This window comes from Pipistrellus kuhlii, unplaced genomic scaffold (assembly GCF_014108245.1).
Source record: "Pipistrellus kuhlii isolate mPipKuh1 unplaced genomic scaffold, mPipKuh1.p scaffold_m20_p_107, whole genome shotgun sequence".
NCBI lineage: Eukaryota > Metazoa > Chordata > Mammalia > Chiroptera > Vespertilionidae > Pipistrellus > Pipistrellus kuhlii.
The window spans coordinates 331,425-347,623 of NW_023425413.1; the positions used below are offsets into that span (position 1 = coordinate 331,425).

General features: G+C 69.8%; 1 protein-coding gene across 4 annotated transcripts in view; it reads left to right on the top strand.

Annotated features, from left to right (window-relative positions):
- The first annotated feature begins 3,679 nt into the window (after positions 1 to 3,679).
- Positions 3,680 to 16,199, top strand: part of PACS2 (phosphofurin acidic cluster sorting protein 2) — a 32,705-nt gene continuing 20,185 nt past the window's right edge. For 2 of the 4 annotated variants that reach the window (XM_036430325.2, XM_036430327.2), the window contains exon 1: positions 3,682 to 3,894. In XM_036430325.2, the coding sequence (XP_036286218.1) occupies positions 3,776 to 3,894 (119 nt within the window). In that variant the 5' untranslated portion in view covers positions 3,682 to 3,775. Of the gene's footprint in view, positions 3,895 to 16,199 lie in introns of all 4 variants that reach the window. The other 2 variants (XM_036430328.2, XM_036430326.2) reach the window with 2 other exon arrangements.

Genomic DNA, 16,199 nt, shown 5'->3' on the forward strand with positions numbered 1-16,199 from the left:
CTGCGGGAACGGTGTCTCTCCTCCCCCTGGGATTGGAGCTGGATCCTGACCGTGCAGGGGGCTCCGCCCTGCGCCCTCCACTGGGAGAGCCGAGGCATTAATTCATTTAAAACGCGGCCGGGAGGGCACCCCGACCCCGAGCAAAGACTTCAAGGTGCCCTCCAGGGATTCTTCTTGAACTGAGTTCCTGCTGGGGATTTGTTTTGTTTTTTTAAATATATTTCATTTTTAAAAAATATATTTCATTGATTTTTTTTTTTTTTTTTTTTTTACAGAGAGGAAGGGAGAATGAGAGAGAGTTAGAAACATTGATCAGATGCTGCCTGCACACCTCCTATTGGGATGTGCCTGCAACCAAGGTAATGCCCTTGACCAGAATCGAATCTGGGACCTTTCAGTCCACAGGCTAATGCTCTAACCACTGAGCAACACCAGTTAGGGCCTAAGTTCCTGCTTTAAAGAAACAGTCACCTTGCCGGGACTGGTTTGGCTCAATGGATAGAGCGTCGGCTTGGGGACTGAAGGGCCCCGGGTTCGATTCCGGTCAAGGGCATGTACCTTGGTTGCGGGCATATCCCCAGTAGGGGGAGTGCAAGAGGCAGCTGATCGATGACTCTATCTCATTGATGTTTCTAACTCTCTATCTCTCTCCCATCCTCTCTGTACAAAAAAATCAATAAAATATATTATAAAAAAAAAGAAGAAAAGAAACAGTCACCAGCTCACCAATGGACACAGACAACAGGGCGGGGGGGGGGGGGGCATGAGTGAGGAGGATGGGGTGGGAGTAATGGGGGAATAAGGACACATGGGTAACACCTTAATCAATAAAGAAATTAAAAAGAACAGAAACAGCCACCAGTAGGACAGGGCGTGCTCCGCACATTGGGGGAGGTCACCCATGCCAGGTTCACGGGAGGGTGTCCTCCCGCTGGCACAGACGGCACCTCCGGGACCCAGAGGCACGGAGGAGGGCGAGCACCGTCTTTTCAAACACAGAAGGAGCCCATTCCAGTGAGAGTTCCCGACTGTGTCCGCCGGGGCTTCGGAAAGGGGAGGCCTCACCTCACCGCCACCGTCTGGTGCCCACACAGTCCCCGTGGAAACACACACCAACGCCGCCCCGCACAGCGTCCCTGCCTCGCACAACGGTTTACCTACTTAATTTTTACCTCCTACTGGGGATGTTCCCGCAACCAAGGTACGTGGCCCTGACCAGAACTGAACCTGGGACGCTTGAGTCTGCAGGCCAATGCTCTATCCCCTGAGCCACACTGGTTTCTAATTTTTTATTTCAGAGAGGAAGGGAGAGGGAGATAGAAACATCAGTGATGAGAGAGAACCGTTGATCGGCTGCCTCCTGCACGTCCCCCACTGGGGATCAAGCCCGTAACCTGGGCATGTGCCCTTGACCAGAATCGAACCTGGGACCCTTCAGTCCACAGGCCGATGCTCTATCCATTAAGTCAAACCAGCTAGGAGCTAGGATTGTCTATTTAATTGTTTTAATATATGGATTTTATTGATTTTTTTTATAGAGAGGAAGGGAGAGAGAGAGTTAGAAACGGATTCAGCTGCCTCCGGCACACTCCCTACCGGGGATGTGCCCGCAACCAAGGGACATGCCCCTGGCCGGAATCGAACCCGGGACCCTTCAGTCCACAGGCGGACGCTCTACCCATTAAGCCAAACCGGCTAGGGCTATCATTTAATTTTTTTGGAAATGTGTTTTTGTTGATTTCAGAGTGAGGAAGAAAGAGGAAGAAAGAGAAACATCAAAGATGAGAGAGAATCCTGGATCGATCAGCTGCCTCCTACACACACGGCCTCATGCCCCGGGCCTGACCGGGAATTGAACCTCCACCTCCTGAGGTTCACGCTCAACCACGGAGCCACACCAGCCCGGCGGGCGGTTAGGTATTTTCACCGTCCTGGTGCCCCGGGCGGGGGGAGGAGCTCTGGGCAGACTGTGACGGGCCACCTCCCCAGCTCCTCTCTGTGCCTCTGTTTCCCCAACCGTCAAATGGGGACGGGACCAGGCGGCTGTGGCCGGGACAGGCTCCCAAGGGTGCCTGGTGCGGAGGGGCGGCCCGGCTCCCCCGGGGCCGCCTGCCAGCAGCCGGCGGTGTCAGGCCCCCACGGGCACAGCCAAGTCACCCTCATCTCCTCGCTTGACCCCCGGTGTCCTCCGGCGAGTGCGGTGCCGGTGCACCCAGACACAGTCAGGCGGCCGGTTCACGTGGCCGCGGCACTGTCAATGGGTGTCTGTCCCCCGGTGTCACCACTGGCCACCCGCCCCGGCCAGGGCCAGCCGCCCTCTCCTGACACCCCATCTCGTAGGTGCAAGACCCACAGGTGCTGGGGCAGGAGCAGCCATGGAAGGCGACACCGTCAGCTGGCGGAGGAGCGCCCCCCGAGCAGCCAGCTGCACCCCCAGAGGGGCAGGCGCACGTGGGAGACACAGCTCCCCTTGTTCTCTCCAGCGCGCCCTTGGCCAGAGCAGCCGCAGCTGTTTTCCCTCCAGATACCGGGTTCCAGCTGGAGGCCGGCGGGCGGGGCCGGCGGGGATGGGACCACGCGGGTTTATTTCAGTAAAACTGTTTGAGGCCGCAGGACACATACGGGGGAGCCGGGACGAAAGTAACGGTGACCCGGGGAACACAAAGCAGCGGAGGCGCCAGGAAGCTCTCCCTCCCTCCATCCCGGCCCCCGGGACTGACCAGGCCCGCCCGAGGCTGGGGGGCCCCCCCAAACCTAGCGGTCCTTTCCTCGGCCCTTCCCGCCTGCCCGCCCAGGGGGCCCGCGGGCAGCCCTGCCATGGCTTCCGGCTAGCCCGCTCCCCAAGTTCCCGGGAGCCCGGGCCCGGGCTGCCCCGCACCCAGACACTCCCAGTCTGTGGTAAAAGCGGCAGAAGGGGCGTCGCTGGGTGAGGAGGAGGCTTGGGCGGCAGAGGACACCCCGGAGGGGAGGCACGGAGGCTCGATCCCACACCCCGAGTGCGGGGTGCCCGGGGCTCCGCAGGCGGAAACCCCTCCGGCGGCGAGGCTGTGCCGCCGGCGCCCCAGGTCCTCCGGCTGCACCGCGTCCGCAGGCCGTGCGCCAGGCCTGGCGGGGGCCGGGGGCCGGGGCCCAGCGGGCTGGGGGTTCGGGGAGAGATGGGACGGGAGGGCGCGGGCGGACTCCGGGACGCGCCGAAGCCCGGGCTGGTGCGGGACCACGCCTGCTCCGAGGGGCGTGGGACTGCGGGGCCCAGGTCTGGGAGGCGCGCTCGCCGGCGCCCCCGCGGGCGGACCCAGCGCCCCTCGGCCCGCGGCCGCTCCCGGGGGCGGGGCGGGGCGGGGCGGGGCGGGGGCGGGGCCTGTGCGCAGGCGCGGGCGCGCGCTCCCGCGGGAGCGGGCGGAGTTCTCGCGCGGCGCCGGCGGGGAGGGCGTGCGTCACCGCACTTCCGGAGGGCGCTCGCGGGCCGTGATTGGGCCTAGGGGGGTGCGCGCGCGCCCGCCCAGCCAATCGGCGGCGGCGCCGGCGCGCGGGCATGGCCCGGGGGCGCGCGGCGCGGTCCCGCCGGCGGGGCGCGCGCGAAGCTGGGCGGGGCGGCTGCACTTGGTCGCCGCCCGCGGGCCCGTCCGCCGCCCGCCCGGCCGCTCCAGCCGCTCGGCCGCCATGTGACCGCGCCACCGCCCTCCGCGCGCCCGGCCCGCCCGCCGCCCGCCGCCGCCGCCGCGCGTCCGCGGCCGGGCCGCAGCCCCAGACCGCCGAGGAGCGGGGGGCCGGCGCCATGGCCGAGCGGGGCCGCCTGGGCCTGGCCGGCGCGCCCGCCGCGCTCAACACGCCGGTGCCCATGAACCTGTTCGCCACCTGGGAGGTGGACGGCTCCAGCCCCAGCTGCGTGCCCAGGTACCCCTGCCGCCCTCCCGGCGCTTTGTTCCCGCGCGCACCTGCCGGCCGCCGGGCCCCCACCCGGGACCGGCCCCCAGGACCTCGCACCGGCGCCCCCACCGGGGCCTCCCCGGGATCTCCGTCTGGGACCTCCCCCCGGGACCGGCCACCAGGATTCCACCCGGGACCTGGCGCGCGGGCTGCGGCGTCTGCGCCCCTTTGTGGACGCACGCGTTCCCTGCGGGGCGGCCCTGAGCGCCGAGGGGGCCCGGTCCGGCTCCCAGGCTGTCCGGGGCGCTCACCTGGTTGGCGCCCGGGGGCCCTGGCAGCAGCCTGGTGATGGGGTGCTGGAGGAGCGCCCCGGGCTGCCTCCTCTCCGCGGGCACACAGATTCCTCTCACATCCGGCCGCACGGAGGGCAGTGACCCTCAGGGCACCCTGTCTAGGGGACACCGAACGTGTGCCTTCACCAGCTCAGCCTCACCCGCCGTCCTGGGGTCGGGGACCCCTCGGCGCTGGAGGTGTCAGGGGCTCCCCTCTCCCCGCTTTGCCCTGCGCCCCGTAATCTGGAGCCTCTGCTCGGACCTGTCCCCTGCGCTTTGCGTCCTGCTGGCGTCCCGCTTGGGGAAGCCCCGCGGTCACAGCGGGACCAGGCGTGTCCGCGGCCAGCGCTGTGGTCAGCCCCACTCCACTCCGCCCCCAGCTTCCCCGGCTCGGCTTCAGGCTCTGCCGCTTCCTCCCGATGGTGGTCCCCGTGGACGGAGATGGTGGTCCCCGTGGATGGAGCTCCGGGCGGTGGGGAGAGAAGACCTTGCACCGGGAGGCTCTGAAATAGAGGCGGCTGCAGGGGCTGCAGGGAGGAGCCCTTGGAGGGAGGGGGGACCGCTTGGGAGGGGCTCGGGAGTGCCCTACAGTCCCCAGGCCCAGGACCGGGCTGGGCCCAGGCACTCTGCCAGCTCCTCAACAGGTCTTGGGGAGTGAGGCGGCGGGGCGCAGAGCTTCCTCCCTCCCCACCCCAGGGCGCCGGGCCCGGCTGTGCTAGGGGACAGGGTGGCCTCGAAGCCAAGCTCAGGCCTAGACCCCTCTCCTCTCCCTGTCTGGAAGTTGCCCCCAGCCAGGGGTCCTGCTGGGCCCTCCCCACCCAGCTCCCGTCGGTCCCCCTGCCTTGTCCCAGCACCCCTGGGCCTTGTGCTCCCCTCGTCCATGCTTGCCTCCTCCTGGCCACGTGTCCCCAGACTCCCAGCCGAGTGCAGCCTGCCAGGCCGTCTCTGCAGCTCCCCCGGCTCCATGAAAGACCACAGTTTTACCGGCTTGGGGGCGGGGGGTGGGGCGGGGTGAGGGGAGGTGGGCGCTGCGTGGGGGGCTGTCCCCCAGAGCTGCAGTCCAAAGCCACTTGGCCTGTGTGGGGATGGGGGTCAGGCGGGTTGGCACGGGGGTCGGCTGGTGATCAGAATTGGTGGCCACTCTGGTGCGGCTGCTCCCTGTCCGTGCGCTCCTGGCCAGGCCGGCCGGTGGTGCCCTGCGGGCCTGTGTGGAAGGGTCCTCTTTCTGGTCTCGGTGTTGCTGGATCTCCACGCTTCTGAGAGGCGTCCATCTGACGTCTGTCACTCTGCAGGGGACCCGCCAGACAGCGGGTGCTTCTCGTCCGGGCCCTTTGGCTTGTTTACGGTTTGGGCCAGTTACGACCATGCCTGGTTCCGCCTTCTGTCTGTCCCATTCCCGTCCCTGACCCCATCCCTATCCCCGTCCCTGGTGCATCGCCTGTGGGTGGCAGCCTCCCATGAGCACATGCTGATGTGGGGTTTGGGGGTGTGCCCAGCGTGAGCACACTGGTGTGGGGTTTGGGGGTGTGCCCAGCGTGAGCACACTGGTGTGGGGTTTGGGGGTGTGCCCAGCGTGAGCACACTGGTGTGGGGTTTGGGGGTGTGCCCAGCGTGAGCACACTGCTGTGGGGTTTGGGGGTGTGCCCAGCGTGAGCACACTGCTATGGGGTTTGGGGGGTGTGCCCAGCGTGAGCACACTGGTGTGGGGTTTGGGGGTGTATGTGCCCAGCGTGAGCACACTGGTGTGGGGTTTGGGGGTGTGCCCAGCGTGAGCACACTGGTATGGGGTTTGGGGGTGTATGTGCCCAGCGTGAGCACACTGGTATGGGGTTTAGGGGGGGTGCCCAGCGTGAGCACACTGGTATGGGGTTTGGGGGTGTATGTGCCCAGCGTGAGCACATGCTGGCATGGGGTTTGGGGGTGTGTGTGCCCAGCGTGAGCACATGCTGGCATGGGGTTTGGGGGTGTATGTGCCCAGTGTGAGCACATGCTGGCATGGGGTTTGGGGGTGTGTGTGCCCAGCGTGAGCACATGCTGGCATGGGGTTTGGGGGTGTATGTGCCCAGTGTGAGCACATGCTGGCATGGGGTTTGGGGGGGGGTGTGCCCAGTGTGAGCACATGCTGACATGGGGGTGGGGGTGTATGTGCCCAGTGTGAGCACATGCTGGCATGGGGTTTGGGGGGGTGTGCCCAGCGTGAGCACATGCTGGCATGGGGTTTGGGGGTGTATGTGCCCAGTGTGAGCACATGCTGGCATGGGGTTTGGGGGGGGTGTGCCCAGTGTGAGCACATGCTGGCATGGGGTTGGGGGGGGTGTGCCCAGCGTTACTCCAGGCAGCGTCCCGCTGTGCCAGAGCCGGCCCCCTCGGGCCTTCTTGCCAGTCTGCCTGACTGGGCTTTGGCCAACTGGTTGGTGTGAAATGGCCTCTGATGGCCGAACAGGCTACTTGTCTGACCTCGTCAGGGAAATCCTCCCCTTCCTGCCCCTTTTCTTCCTCCTCTCGGCTCAGTCTCGGCAGCTTCCTTGGGGCCAGCGAGGGGGTTGCCTGGATTTGTGGGGACCCCTCTTCCGACCAGGCGTCCATCCGTGCGCGGCCCATGCTGCAGTGTCAGCCACGGCTCCGTCCTGCTCTTCCCTCTCAGGCGGCGGCTGTGGTGGCGGTGGCGGTGGTGGCTATGGCGGTGGCTATGGCGGCTATGGCGGTGGCGGTGGCTATGGCGGTGGCGGTGGTGGCGGTGGCTATGGCGGTGGCGGTGGCTATGGCGGTGGCGGTGGCTATGGCGGTGGCGGCTATGGCGGTGGGATGGCGGTGGCGGTGGCGGTGGCTATGGCGGTGGCGGTGGCTATGGCGGTGGCGGTGGCTATGGCGGCTATGGCGGTGGCGGTGGCTATGGCGGTGGCTATGGCGGTGGCGGTGGCGGTGGCTATGGCGGTGGTGGCGGTGGCGGCTATGGCGGTGGCGGTGGCGGTGGCTATGGCGGTGGCGGTGGCGGTGGCGGTGGTGGCGGCTATGGCGGTGGCGGTGGCGGTGGCTATGGCGGTGGTGGCGGTGGCGGCTATGGCGGTGGCGGTGGCTATGGCGGTGGCGGTGGCGGTGGCGGTGGTGGCGGCTATGGCGGTGGCGGTGGGATGGCTATGGCGGTGGCGGTGGCTATGGCGGTGGCGGTGGCGGTGGCGGTGGCTATGGCGGTGGCGGTGGCTATGGCGGTGGTGGCGGTGGCGGCTATGGCGGTGGCGGCGGTGGCGGTGGCTATGGTGGTGGCGGCGGTGGTGGTGGCGGTGGCGGTGGCGGTGGCTATGGCGGTGGCGGTGGCGGTGGCGGTGGCGGTGGCTATGGCGGTGGCGGTGGCGGTGGCTATGGCGGTGGTGGCGGTGGCCGCTATGGCGGTGGCGGTGGAGGTGGCGGTGGCGGTGGCGGTGGCGGTGGCTATGGCGGTGGCTATGGCGGTGGCGGTGGCGGTGGCTATGGCGGTGGCTATGGCGGTGGCGGTGGCGGTGGCTATGGCGGTGGCTATGGCGGTGGCGGTGGCGGTGGCTATGGCGGTGGCGGTGGCGGTGGTGGTGGCTATGGCGGTGGCGGCGGTGGCGGTGGCTATGGCGGTGGTGGCGGTGGCGGCTGTGGTGGTGGCGGTGGCGGTGGCGGCGGTGGCGGCGGTGGCGGCGGTGGCGGCGGTGGTGGCGGCGGTGGCGGCGGTGGCGGCGGTGGTGGTGGTGGTGGTGGCTATGGCGGCTATGGCGGTGGTGGCTATGGCGGTGGTGGCTATGGCGGTGGTGGCTATGGCGGTGGCGGTGGGGTGGCGGTGGGGTGGCGGTGGCGGTGGTGGCGGTGGTGGCGGTGGTGGCGGCGGCGGCGGCGGCGGCGGCGGCGGCGGCGGTGGCTGTGGTGGCTGTGGTGGCGGCGGTGGTGGCGGTGGTGGCTATGGCGGTGGTGGCTATGGCGGTGGCGGCTATGGCGGTGGCGGCTATGGCGGTGGTGGCTATGGCGGTGGCTATGGCGGTGGCGGCTATGGCGGTGGTGGCTATGGCGGTGGCGGCTATGGCGGTGGCGGCTATGGCGGTGGTGGCTATGGCGGTGGCTATGGCGGTGGTGGCTATGGTGGTGGCTATGGCGGCTATGGCGGCTATGGCGGTGAGGTGGCGGTGGCGGTGGCGGCGGTGGCGGTGGCTATGGCGGTGGCTATGGCTATGGCGGTGGTGTGGTGGTGGCTATGGCGGTGGTGGCGGTGGGGTGGCGGTGGGGTGGCTATGGCGGCTATGGCGGCTATGGCGGTGGGATGGCGGTGGTGGTGGTGGCTATGGCGGCGGCGGTGGTGGTGGCTATGGCGGTGGTGGCGGTGGTGGTGGTGGTGGTGGCGGTGGTGGCGGTGGGGTGGTGGTGGTGGTGGCTGTGGCGGTGGGCTGGCAGAGGTGGTGGCTATGGCGGTGGTGGCTATGGCGGTGGTGGCTATGGCGGTGGGGTGGCGGTGGTGGCTATGGCGGTGGCGGCTATGGCGGTGGTGGCTATGGCGGTGGGGTGGCGGTGGTGGCGGTGGTGGCGGTGGTGGCGGTGGTGGCGGTGGGATGGCGGTGGGGTGGCGGTGGCGGTGGTGGCTATGGCGGTGGTGGTGGCGGTGGTGGTGGTGGTGTGGTGGTGGCTATGGCGGTGGTGGTGGTGGCGGTGGCTATGGCGGTGGTGGCTATGGCGGTGGTGGCTATGGCGGTGGTGGCTATGGCGGTGGTGGCTATGGCGGTGGTGGCGGTGGCGGTGGGGATGGCGGTGGCGGTGGCGGCGGTGGTGGTGGCCGAGGCAGGTTCGTGGATTTCCTCGTGGTGACAGCGTCCTCCCCGCTCACCCTGAGCCCCAGCCTCATCAGCGGAGCCCGCCCTCCCCACTCCTGCCTGGCCCCGAGGAGTCCGGTCGGATGAACCAGTGCAATCCCCGCTGAGGTTCACGTGTTAATTGTCAGTGTCTGGGCTGGGACATCTGTGCACGTGCCGCTGTCCCCACGTTTAAGACACAAATATGTTTTTAAGGAGGCGCGGTCCGGTGCCTCCCGTCGCTTGGCCTGGGAGGCGGTCACGGGGTCCGGTTTGCACTCAGGAGTCAGCGGGGCGTGCGTGTGACAGCTGGGTGCCCTGCGGCCCCCAGCAGCCAGAGGTCTGCGTCCAGGCTCTGCACCCCGGCAGGCGTGTGTCTGCCCACCCCCAGGTCCAGACTTCAGGGCCGGGGCGGACAGCTCGCAGGCTGGCCTCGTCCTGCGGCCAGGGCGGCCAGGGCGGCGTCTGGGCTGCTTCCAGGTCAGGCTTTTGTGTTCAGAGCTGCTCTGCCCGGGGAGGGGGTGCCGGCTGCGGGAATGTGTCTTCCCTCTTCTCTCGCCCCGGCACGGTGGGTGTCGGCTCCGTGAGAAGGCGGTTTCGGAGTGATGGCCATCGCCCAGGCCAGCGGCTGCCCTCATCCTCTCGGTCCCAGCTCCTCTCCAGGGCCGCCTCTGTGCTCGTTGTGAGGGTACGGAGTGCAGCAAACACGTCTTAAACATACACATTTTTTATTGATTTCAGAGAGGAAGGGAGAGGGAGAGAGAGAAACGTCAGTGATCAGAAGGAATTATGGACCAGCTCCTCCTGCACACCCCCCCCCCCCCCCCCGCCCCGGGATCGAGTCCACAACCTGGGCCTGTGCCCTGACTGGGAATCGAACCGTAACCTCCTGGTTCACAGGTCGACGCTCACCCACTGAGCCAGGCCTGCCGGGCTCCGCCATGTTCACCACCGGAGGGAAGTGCCTGGGACCTTTCGTCACTCGCGTGCTTTTACGTGTAGAATCGTCCCGTTCACATTATCTGTACATCTTCCCGTCATCCTTTCTTTAACCTGATGGGATATTTCAGAGTTTCTTCGTTTCCAAACATACGGGGTTTTTCTAGCTACTTTTTCGTGGTTGAGTTGTGGCTCCTCTGCCCTCCATTATTCTGGAAAGTCCTCAGCCTCTCTTTGGTTGTGTCTGCCCCGTCCTCTGTCTCCCGCTTCCAGAACACCGCCAACGCATGTAGCCCTTCCCTCCGGGCAGGCCTGTCCCCCGAAGCAGCGGCCAGCTCCCAGCCCTCTCTCCGGGTGTCCGTGTCCCATGCGAGGGGCACGGGCGCTGCGGGCCTCGGCTCCGTGGGGGGCGGGTCCCCAGTCCTGCCCAGAGCCCGAGGGAGGAGCTGGGGCCCATGTGCTCAGGGTGTGGGTGCGCTGGTTTGGGGAAGTCGCCATCTGTTTTGGGGTGTGTTGGGGGGAGGGTGCAGGAGCAGGTGGGTGAGTGGGTGGGGGTGCAGGGTTTGAGCTGGGTGCCGCCTTGGCAGCCCTGGGGAGGGGGCGCTGCGTCCAGGAGAGACTAAGGAAGCTGACTGGGGGGGGTGCACGGCCTGTGGACCGGGCCTCTGGGGCGCCTGGCCATAGCGCCACCCTCTGGCCCCGCTGTGCATGTGCCTGGCCAGGCTGCCCTCCGGTGCACCTGGCGGGACTCCCGCTGGGACCCAGGCCGCCCCCTCGGGCTGGCTTCCTCGGTCCTGCCCATGGCCCCGTGCGGGAGGGGAGCGTGTGCTCCGTGGGTGCCAGACGGACCCTGCGGGAGGCCTGAACTGGGTGCAGGGTGTAGAGCCGGTTCCTCCTGCCTGGAGGGGCGTGGGGTCCCTGTCGGGCAGATTTGGAAGGTGGAGACTGCACTGCGTGTGTCCAGGCATCTGCAGCGAACACAGACCCTCGCCCCCTCTGGAGGCAGCCGCGGTGGCCACATGGTGCCCCCTCTGGGGAGGCAGCCGTGGTGCCCACAAGGTGCCCCCTCTGGGGAGGCAGCCGTGGTGCCCACAAGGTGCCCCCTCTGGGGAGGCAGCCTCGGTGCCCACATGGTGCCCCCTCTGGGGAGGCAGCCTCGGTGCCCACAAGGTGCCCCCTCTGGGGAGGCAGCCTCAGTGCCCACATGGTGCCCCCTCTGGGGAGGCAGCCTTGGTGCCCATGTGGTGCCCCCTCTGGGGAGGCAGCCTCAGTGCCCACATGGTGCCCCCTCTGGGGAGGCAGCCTCAGTGCCCACATGGTGCTCCTCTGGGGAGGCAGCCTCAGTGCCCACAAGGTGCCCCCTCTGGGGAGGCAGCCTCAGTGCCCACAAGGTGCCCCCTCTGGGGAGGCAGCCTCGGTGCCCACAAGGTGCCCCCTCTGGGGAGGCAGCCTCAGTGCCCACAAGGTGCCCCCTCTGGGGAGGCAGCCGCAGTGCCCACAAGGTGCCCCCTCTGGGGAGGCAGCCTCAGTGCCCACAAGGTGCCCCCTCTGGGGAGGCAGCCTCAGTGCCCACAAGGTGCCCCTCTGGGGAGGCAGCCGCGGGGCCCACATGGTGCCCCTCTGGGGAGGCAGCCGCGGGGCCCACGTGGTGCCCCCTCTGGGGAGGCAGCCGCGGGGCCCACATGGTGCCCCTCTGGGGAGGCAGCTGCGGGGCCCACGTGGTGCCCCTCTGGGGAGGCAGCCTTGGTGCCCATGTGGTGCCGCGTCCTGGAGGCTCTTGCCTGTGGAGCTCAGGCCGGGCCCTGGAGCGTGGTAACCAGGCGGAGCGCGTGGTGGGGGACGTGGGAGCGGGGGCGTCTCTCCCCCTGGCACTGCGGGCGGTGGGCACTGGTGTCTTCCCCTGAGGCCCGCGGGCGGCCGCGGCCCCGGAGGGAGGCGCTGCTGCAGGGCCCCGCAGGGCTGGGAGGCTGTGGCCTCCGGGGTTGCGCAGGGCAGGGCCGGGCCGGTGCGTCTCCTGTGTCTGCCCCTCGCCCTCCCCGGTCACTCGCAGGGGAGACGGCAGCGGGCCTGCCCGGCCCAGAGCAGCACGCTGGCCGCCCTCCAGGGCGGAGCGGGTTCCGCTGGGTCAGCCCTGCGGCCGCTCCGGGCCCTGAAGGCCGCTCTCCGCGGTCTGGGCAGTGCGGGTCCTCGTGCCTGGCCTGGCCCCGTCCTGGTCCACAGCCCCTCCTGCCGCCTCCTGGAGAGCGGCCGGGCCGGGCCGGGCGGTGACCAGCTGCCGGCAATGCCTCCCCCCCGCCCGCCTGGGGCACACTCAGCACTCCGGCCCGGCCGGTGACGCTCCCTCCCTGTGTCCCCACCGCAGAGGCCCCGGGGAGGGGGCGCGGCGGCCTGCACCGGGCTCCGGTGGCCTCCTGTGCCGGCTGCTCTCGGTGGAGAAGCCGGGCGGGCGGGCGGGCGGGCGGGCGGCGCGCGGCCCCGGCGCGAGGGCAGGGCAGCAGTGCGTGGACCCCCGCAGCGGGCAGAGGCGGGGAAAGACGTGTGGCCGGCGGTGCGCTTGCGGTTTGCGGGCTCTGCGGCCCCCTCCGGGCACGGCCTGTGCAGACCCCTCTGGCCTCGGGCCCGGCCTGGCGCCGGCTTGTCATCAGGATTTGCTCCCGGGCCCTGGCCTGCTCTCCGGGTTGGCCTGTCGCCCGCCCGCCAGCGGCTGTGGGCTTGACTCCGGGTCCAGGGCATGTCCTGGGGTGCAGGTGTGACCCCCAGTCCCGGCTGGGCGCCCGTGGGGGCCAACCAATCGAGGCCCCTCTCTCTCACCTGGATGGTTCTCCCTCCTCCCCCACTCCTCCCCCTCTCCCCCTCCCCCCGTGGTCTGGGAACAATCGATGGAAGGAGCTGCTGGGATTAACCAGTGACGCTCCCTGGCAGCTGTCGCCTTCCTCGCCGGAGGAAGCCCCAGCACCAGGCCTTCTCCCCGGCTGGCTCCCGCCGGAGCACGGCTGGCCGGGCGGGGGAACTGCCCTGGGAGCTCTAGGGGAGTGGGGGCCCCGCCTGAGCGTTCCCCGCTCCTCCCCTGGCTGGCGAGGGCCAGGCGGTCCCTGGGCGCAGCTGGGGCACACTTGCCGCGCCCTCCCCCCGGCGGCAGCCCCGGAGCCTGCGGTCCAGGGGCTCACAGCCTGGCAGGGCGGGGGGATGGGGAGCCGAGGGAGGCGAGTGCCAGCCCCACCGGCGTCCTTCCTGGGAGGACAGGCCGAGGCAGGCCCCCACCGTGCCGGCCCCCAGCACCGGGCAGCCCAGCCAGCCTGGCCTCAGCGTGAGAGCCGCCCAGGCGGTGGCCGTGCCCATGGCGGGCGGGAACTGGCGCTGACCCCTCGGCGTGGCCCTTCCCCGGAGCCTGGCGCACGGGAGCCTGCTGGGGGCTGCTGCCGGGAGCGGGGAGAAGAGGCCCTCAGCCGAGGCGCCGAGGCTCAGCCGAGAGGCTGTGGAGGCCCGACAGCCGGGGTCCAGGCTTCCAGAGCGCTGCTCTGCCCGAGGCTGCGGTGGCCGAGGACCCTATTGGGACCGAGAGCCTCACTGGTGCTGCACGGGGCCTGCGGGCGGGGGCCGGGGGGGCTGGGAGGGCCGGGGGAGGCTGGGAGGGCCGGGCGGGGGCCGGGGAGGCCGGGGGGAGGCTGGGAGGGCTGGGCAGGGGCCAGGGAGGCTGGGAGGAGGCTGGGAGGGCCGGGGGAGGCCGGGAGGAGGCTGGGAGGGCCGGGAGGAGGCTGGGAGGGCCGGGGGGAGGCTGGGAGGGCTGGGCAGGGGCCGGGGAGGCCGGGAGGAGGCTGGGAGGGCCAGGGGAGGCTGGGAGGAGGCTGGGAGGGCCGGGGAGAGGATGGGAGGACCAGGGGAGGCCGGGGGAGGCCGGGAGGAGGCTGGGAGGGTCGGGGGGAGGCTGGGAGGGCCAGGGGAGGCCGGGGAGAGGCCGGGAGGCAGAGGCCAGGGAGGGGAGCAGGGCGCAGCCAGCTGGGCTCGTGTTGTCGGGTGCAGCCAGCGCTGCTGTCCCCATCGCGTTCCTCAGCAGGATGAGTGGAGCAGGGTGGCCGGGGGTGAGGGGCCCAGCGAGTGGAGGGCGGGCCCCGATGCCCTCACGTGGGGGCTGTGTCCAGCGTGTCGGGTGTGATGGGGCGCCTACGCCCCGGGCCGTGGCTCAGCCCTGGAGGCTTTGGGAGCAGGTCGGGGAGCAGGCCCTGAGGGGGATCATGGGGCCCCGCCTGGTGCTTCCGGCTCCCAGCCTGAGCCCCTGCTGCTGCGCCCCCTCTGCCCTTCCCCCCCCCCAGCCGGCTGCGCATCCTGCTGTTACAGCCCCGCGTGGGCGTGGGGTCCTCCCTCGCAGGAAGCCCAGGCAGGGCCCTGGCCAGCGGGGACAGTGGGGTTCCCTGAGCGCTGGTGAGGGGCACTGGGCTGGAGCGAGGGGCAGGGGTGACCCGGCCTCTGAGTCACCCAGGGGCCTCCTGGTGGCTGGGACCAGAGTGCCAGGGCCCCAAGCCGAGGGGGCGTTTCCCACGTCCACACAGGCTGGAGCCGTCCCCACAGACACAGGCTCTGCAGGGCCCGCGGCTCCGTCCACTGGCCGTGCTGCCCCCCGACCCAGGCCTGGCTCCACCTCCCCCATGCCCTGTCGCCCGTGGAGTTGGCCTCTGCTGGGCGCAGGTGGGCAGAGCCCCCGGCCCCCTCCCTGCCATCCCTCTGCGGAGTCCCATCTCCCCAGATGAGGCCCTGCCTGCCCCTGCCCCTGCCCCTGCCCCTGCCCCTGCGGGCGCGCTGGCCACGGCGCAGGCACCGCTGACCTGCCTCCTGATGAGCAGGAAGCGGCTGTCCAGATAAGGCCCAGACACCAGACACGCCTCGGGGCGGCCAGAGGCGGAGCCCGCCCTCTGCCGCTGCCTGTGGGGCCGCCCGTGGGGCCGCCCGTGGGGCCGCCCGTGGGGCCGCCCGTGGGGCCGCCCGTGGGGCCGCCCGTGGGGCCGCCCGTGGGGCCGCCCGTGGGGCTGCCTGTGGGGCCGCCTGTGGGGCTGCTGCTGGGGCTGCCTGTGGGGCCGCCTGTGGGGCTGCTGCTGGGGCTGCCTGTGGGGCCGCCTGTGGGGCCGCCTGTGGCGCTGCCTGTGGGGCCGCCTATGGGGCTGCCGCCGGCGCTGCTGAGGGGGCCCCGGGAGCCCACCGGAGCCGCCTCTGCCCCCGGCCTCTTCCTGGAGGCGGCGGGCGTGGGGCCCCTGGCCAGCGGCCACCGCGGAGCCCAGCGCCCACTGAGACAGACCCGCGGTGGCACGGCCGGCCAGCCGGGACAAAAGGCCCCTCAGTTCTCCCTCCCACAGACGCGTCAGCACGCGGGGACACAGAGGCCTGGCCGTGTCCCGGGTCCCGGGCCTGCAGGGGAGCAGAGGGTCCGCGCTCCCACAGCGGCCGCATTTCCCAGAAACCCATCCACGCTCTGCCCCATGCCCAGCCCTGCCGGGGGTGCATGCCTCCAGCTGGCGATGCTGGGGACCTCTCTGTGGGCTACAGAGGGTCACCATGGGGCCCCCACATCACTCAGAACAAAACTTGCTCTCGACAGTCACAGCCCCACGCACAGCGGCCCCTCGCACGGCCTGATGTCCCCACCCGAGCCGTGGGGGCCCGGGCCCAGCACAGGGCTCTGCGGCGTGGAGCAGAGGCCCCGGGTCGAGGGGTCCTGGGACGAGGGCAGTGCCATGGCGCCTGCCGGGGCAGGAGCCCGAGGGCGGAGGCCAAGGCCAGGGGGCCTGGCGGGTGAGGAGGCGTCCGGAGTGGAGGTGATGGCTGCCCCATGTGGAGGTCCCGCCGCCACTGACTCGCCCGTGACATCCCGCTGTCCACGCCGTCACGCTGTAAGCAAAGGGGCAGGGAGGGTTCTGGAGCAGGACACCACCCGGTGGATCTGGAGCAGAGGCACCGGGCCCAGGGGTGCTGTGTCCCTGCGGGCCTGTGTGGCCGATGGCAGGATGGCCGGGCCGCGGCTGGAGGCCTGGGGCTGGGGCTGGGCTGCTGGGGAGCCCCTCTGTGGCCTTCCAAGTGTGGGCTCTGTGCTTCTCTGAGGGCCTTTGTGCTCGGGACAAAGCCTTGGCCTGCAGGGCCCTGTGGCCACGTGTCTGCCCTGCGCTGTCTCTGACTCTGCTCGTGGTGATGTTCCCATTTCAGTCCTCGGAGGAGGTTGTGGCACTCTCTGCCCAAAGTCAGCCCAGCTTGTGAGCGAGCAAGTGAATAAATGAAT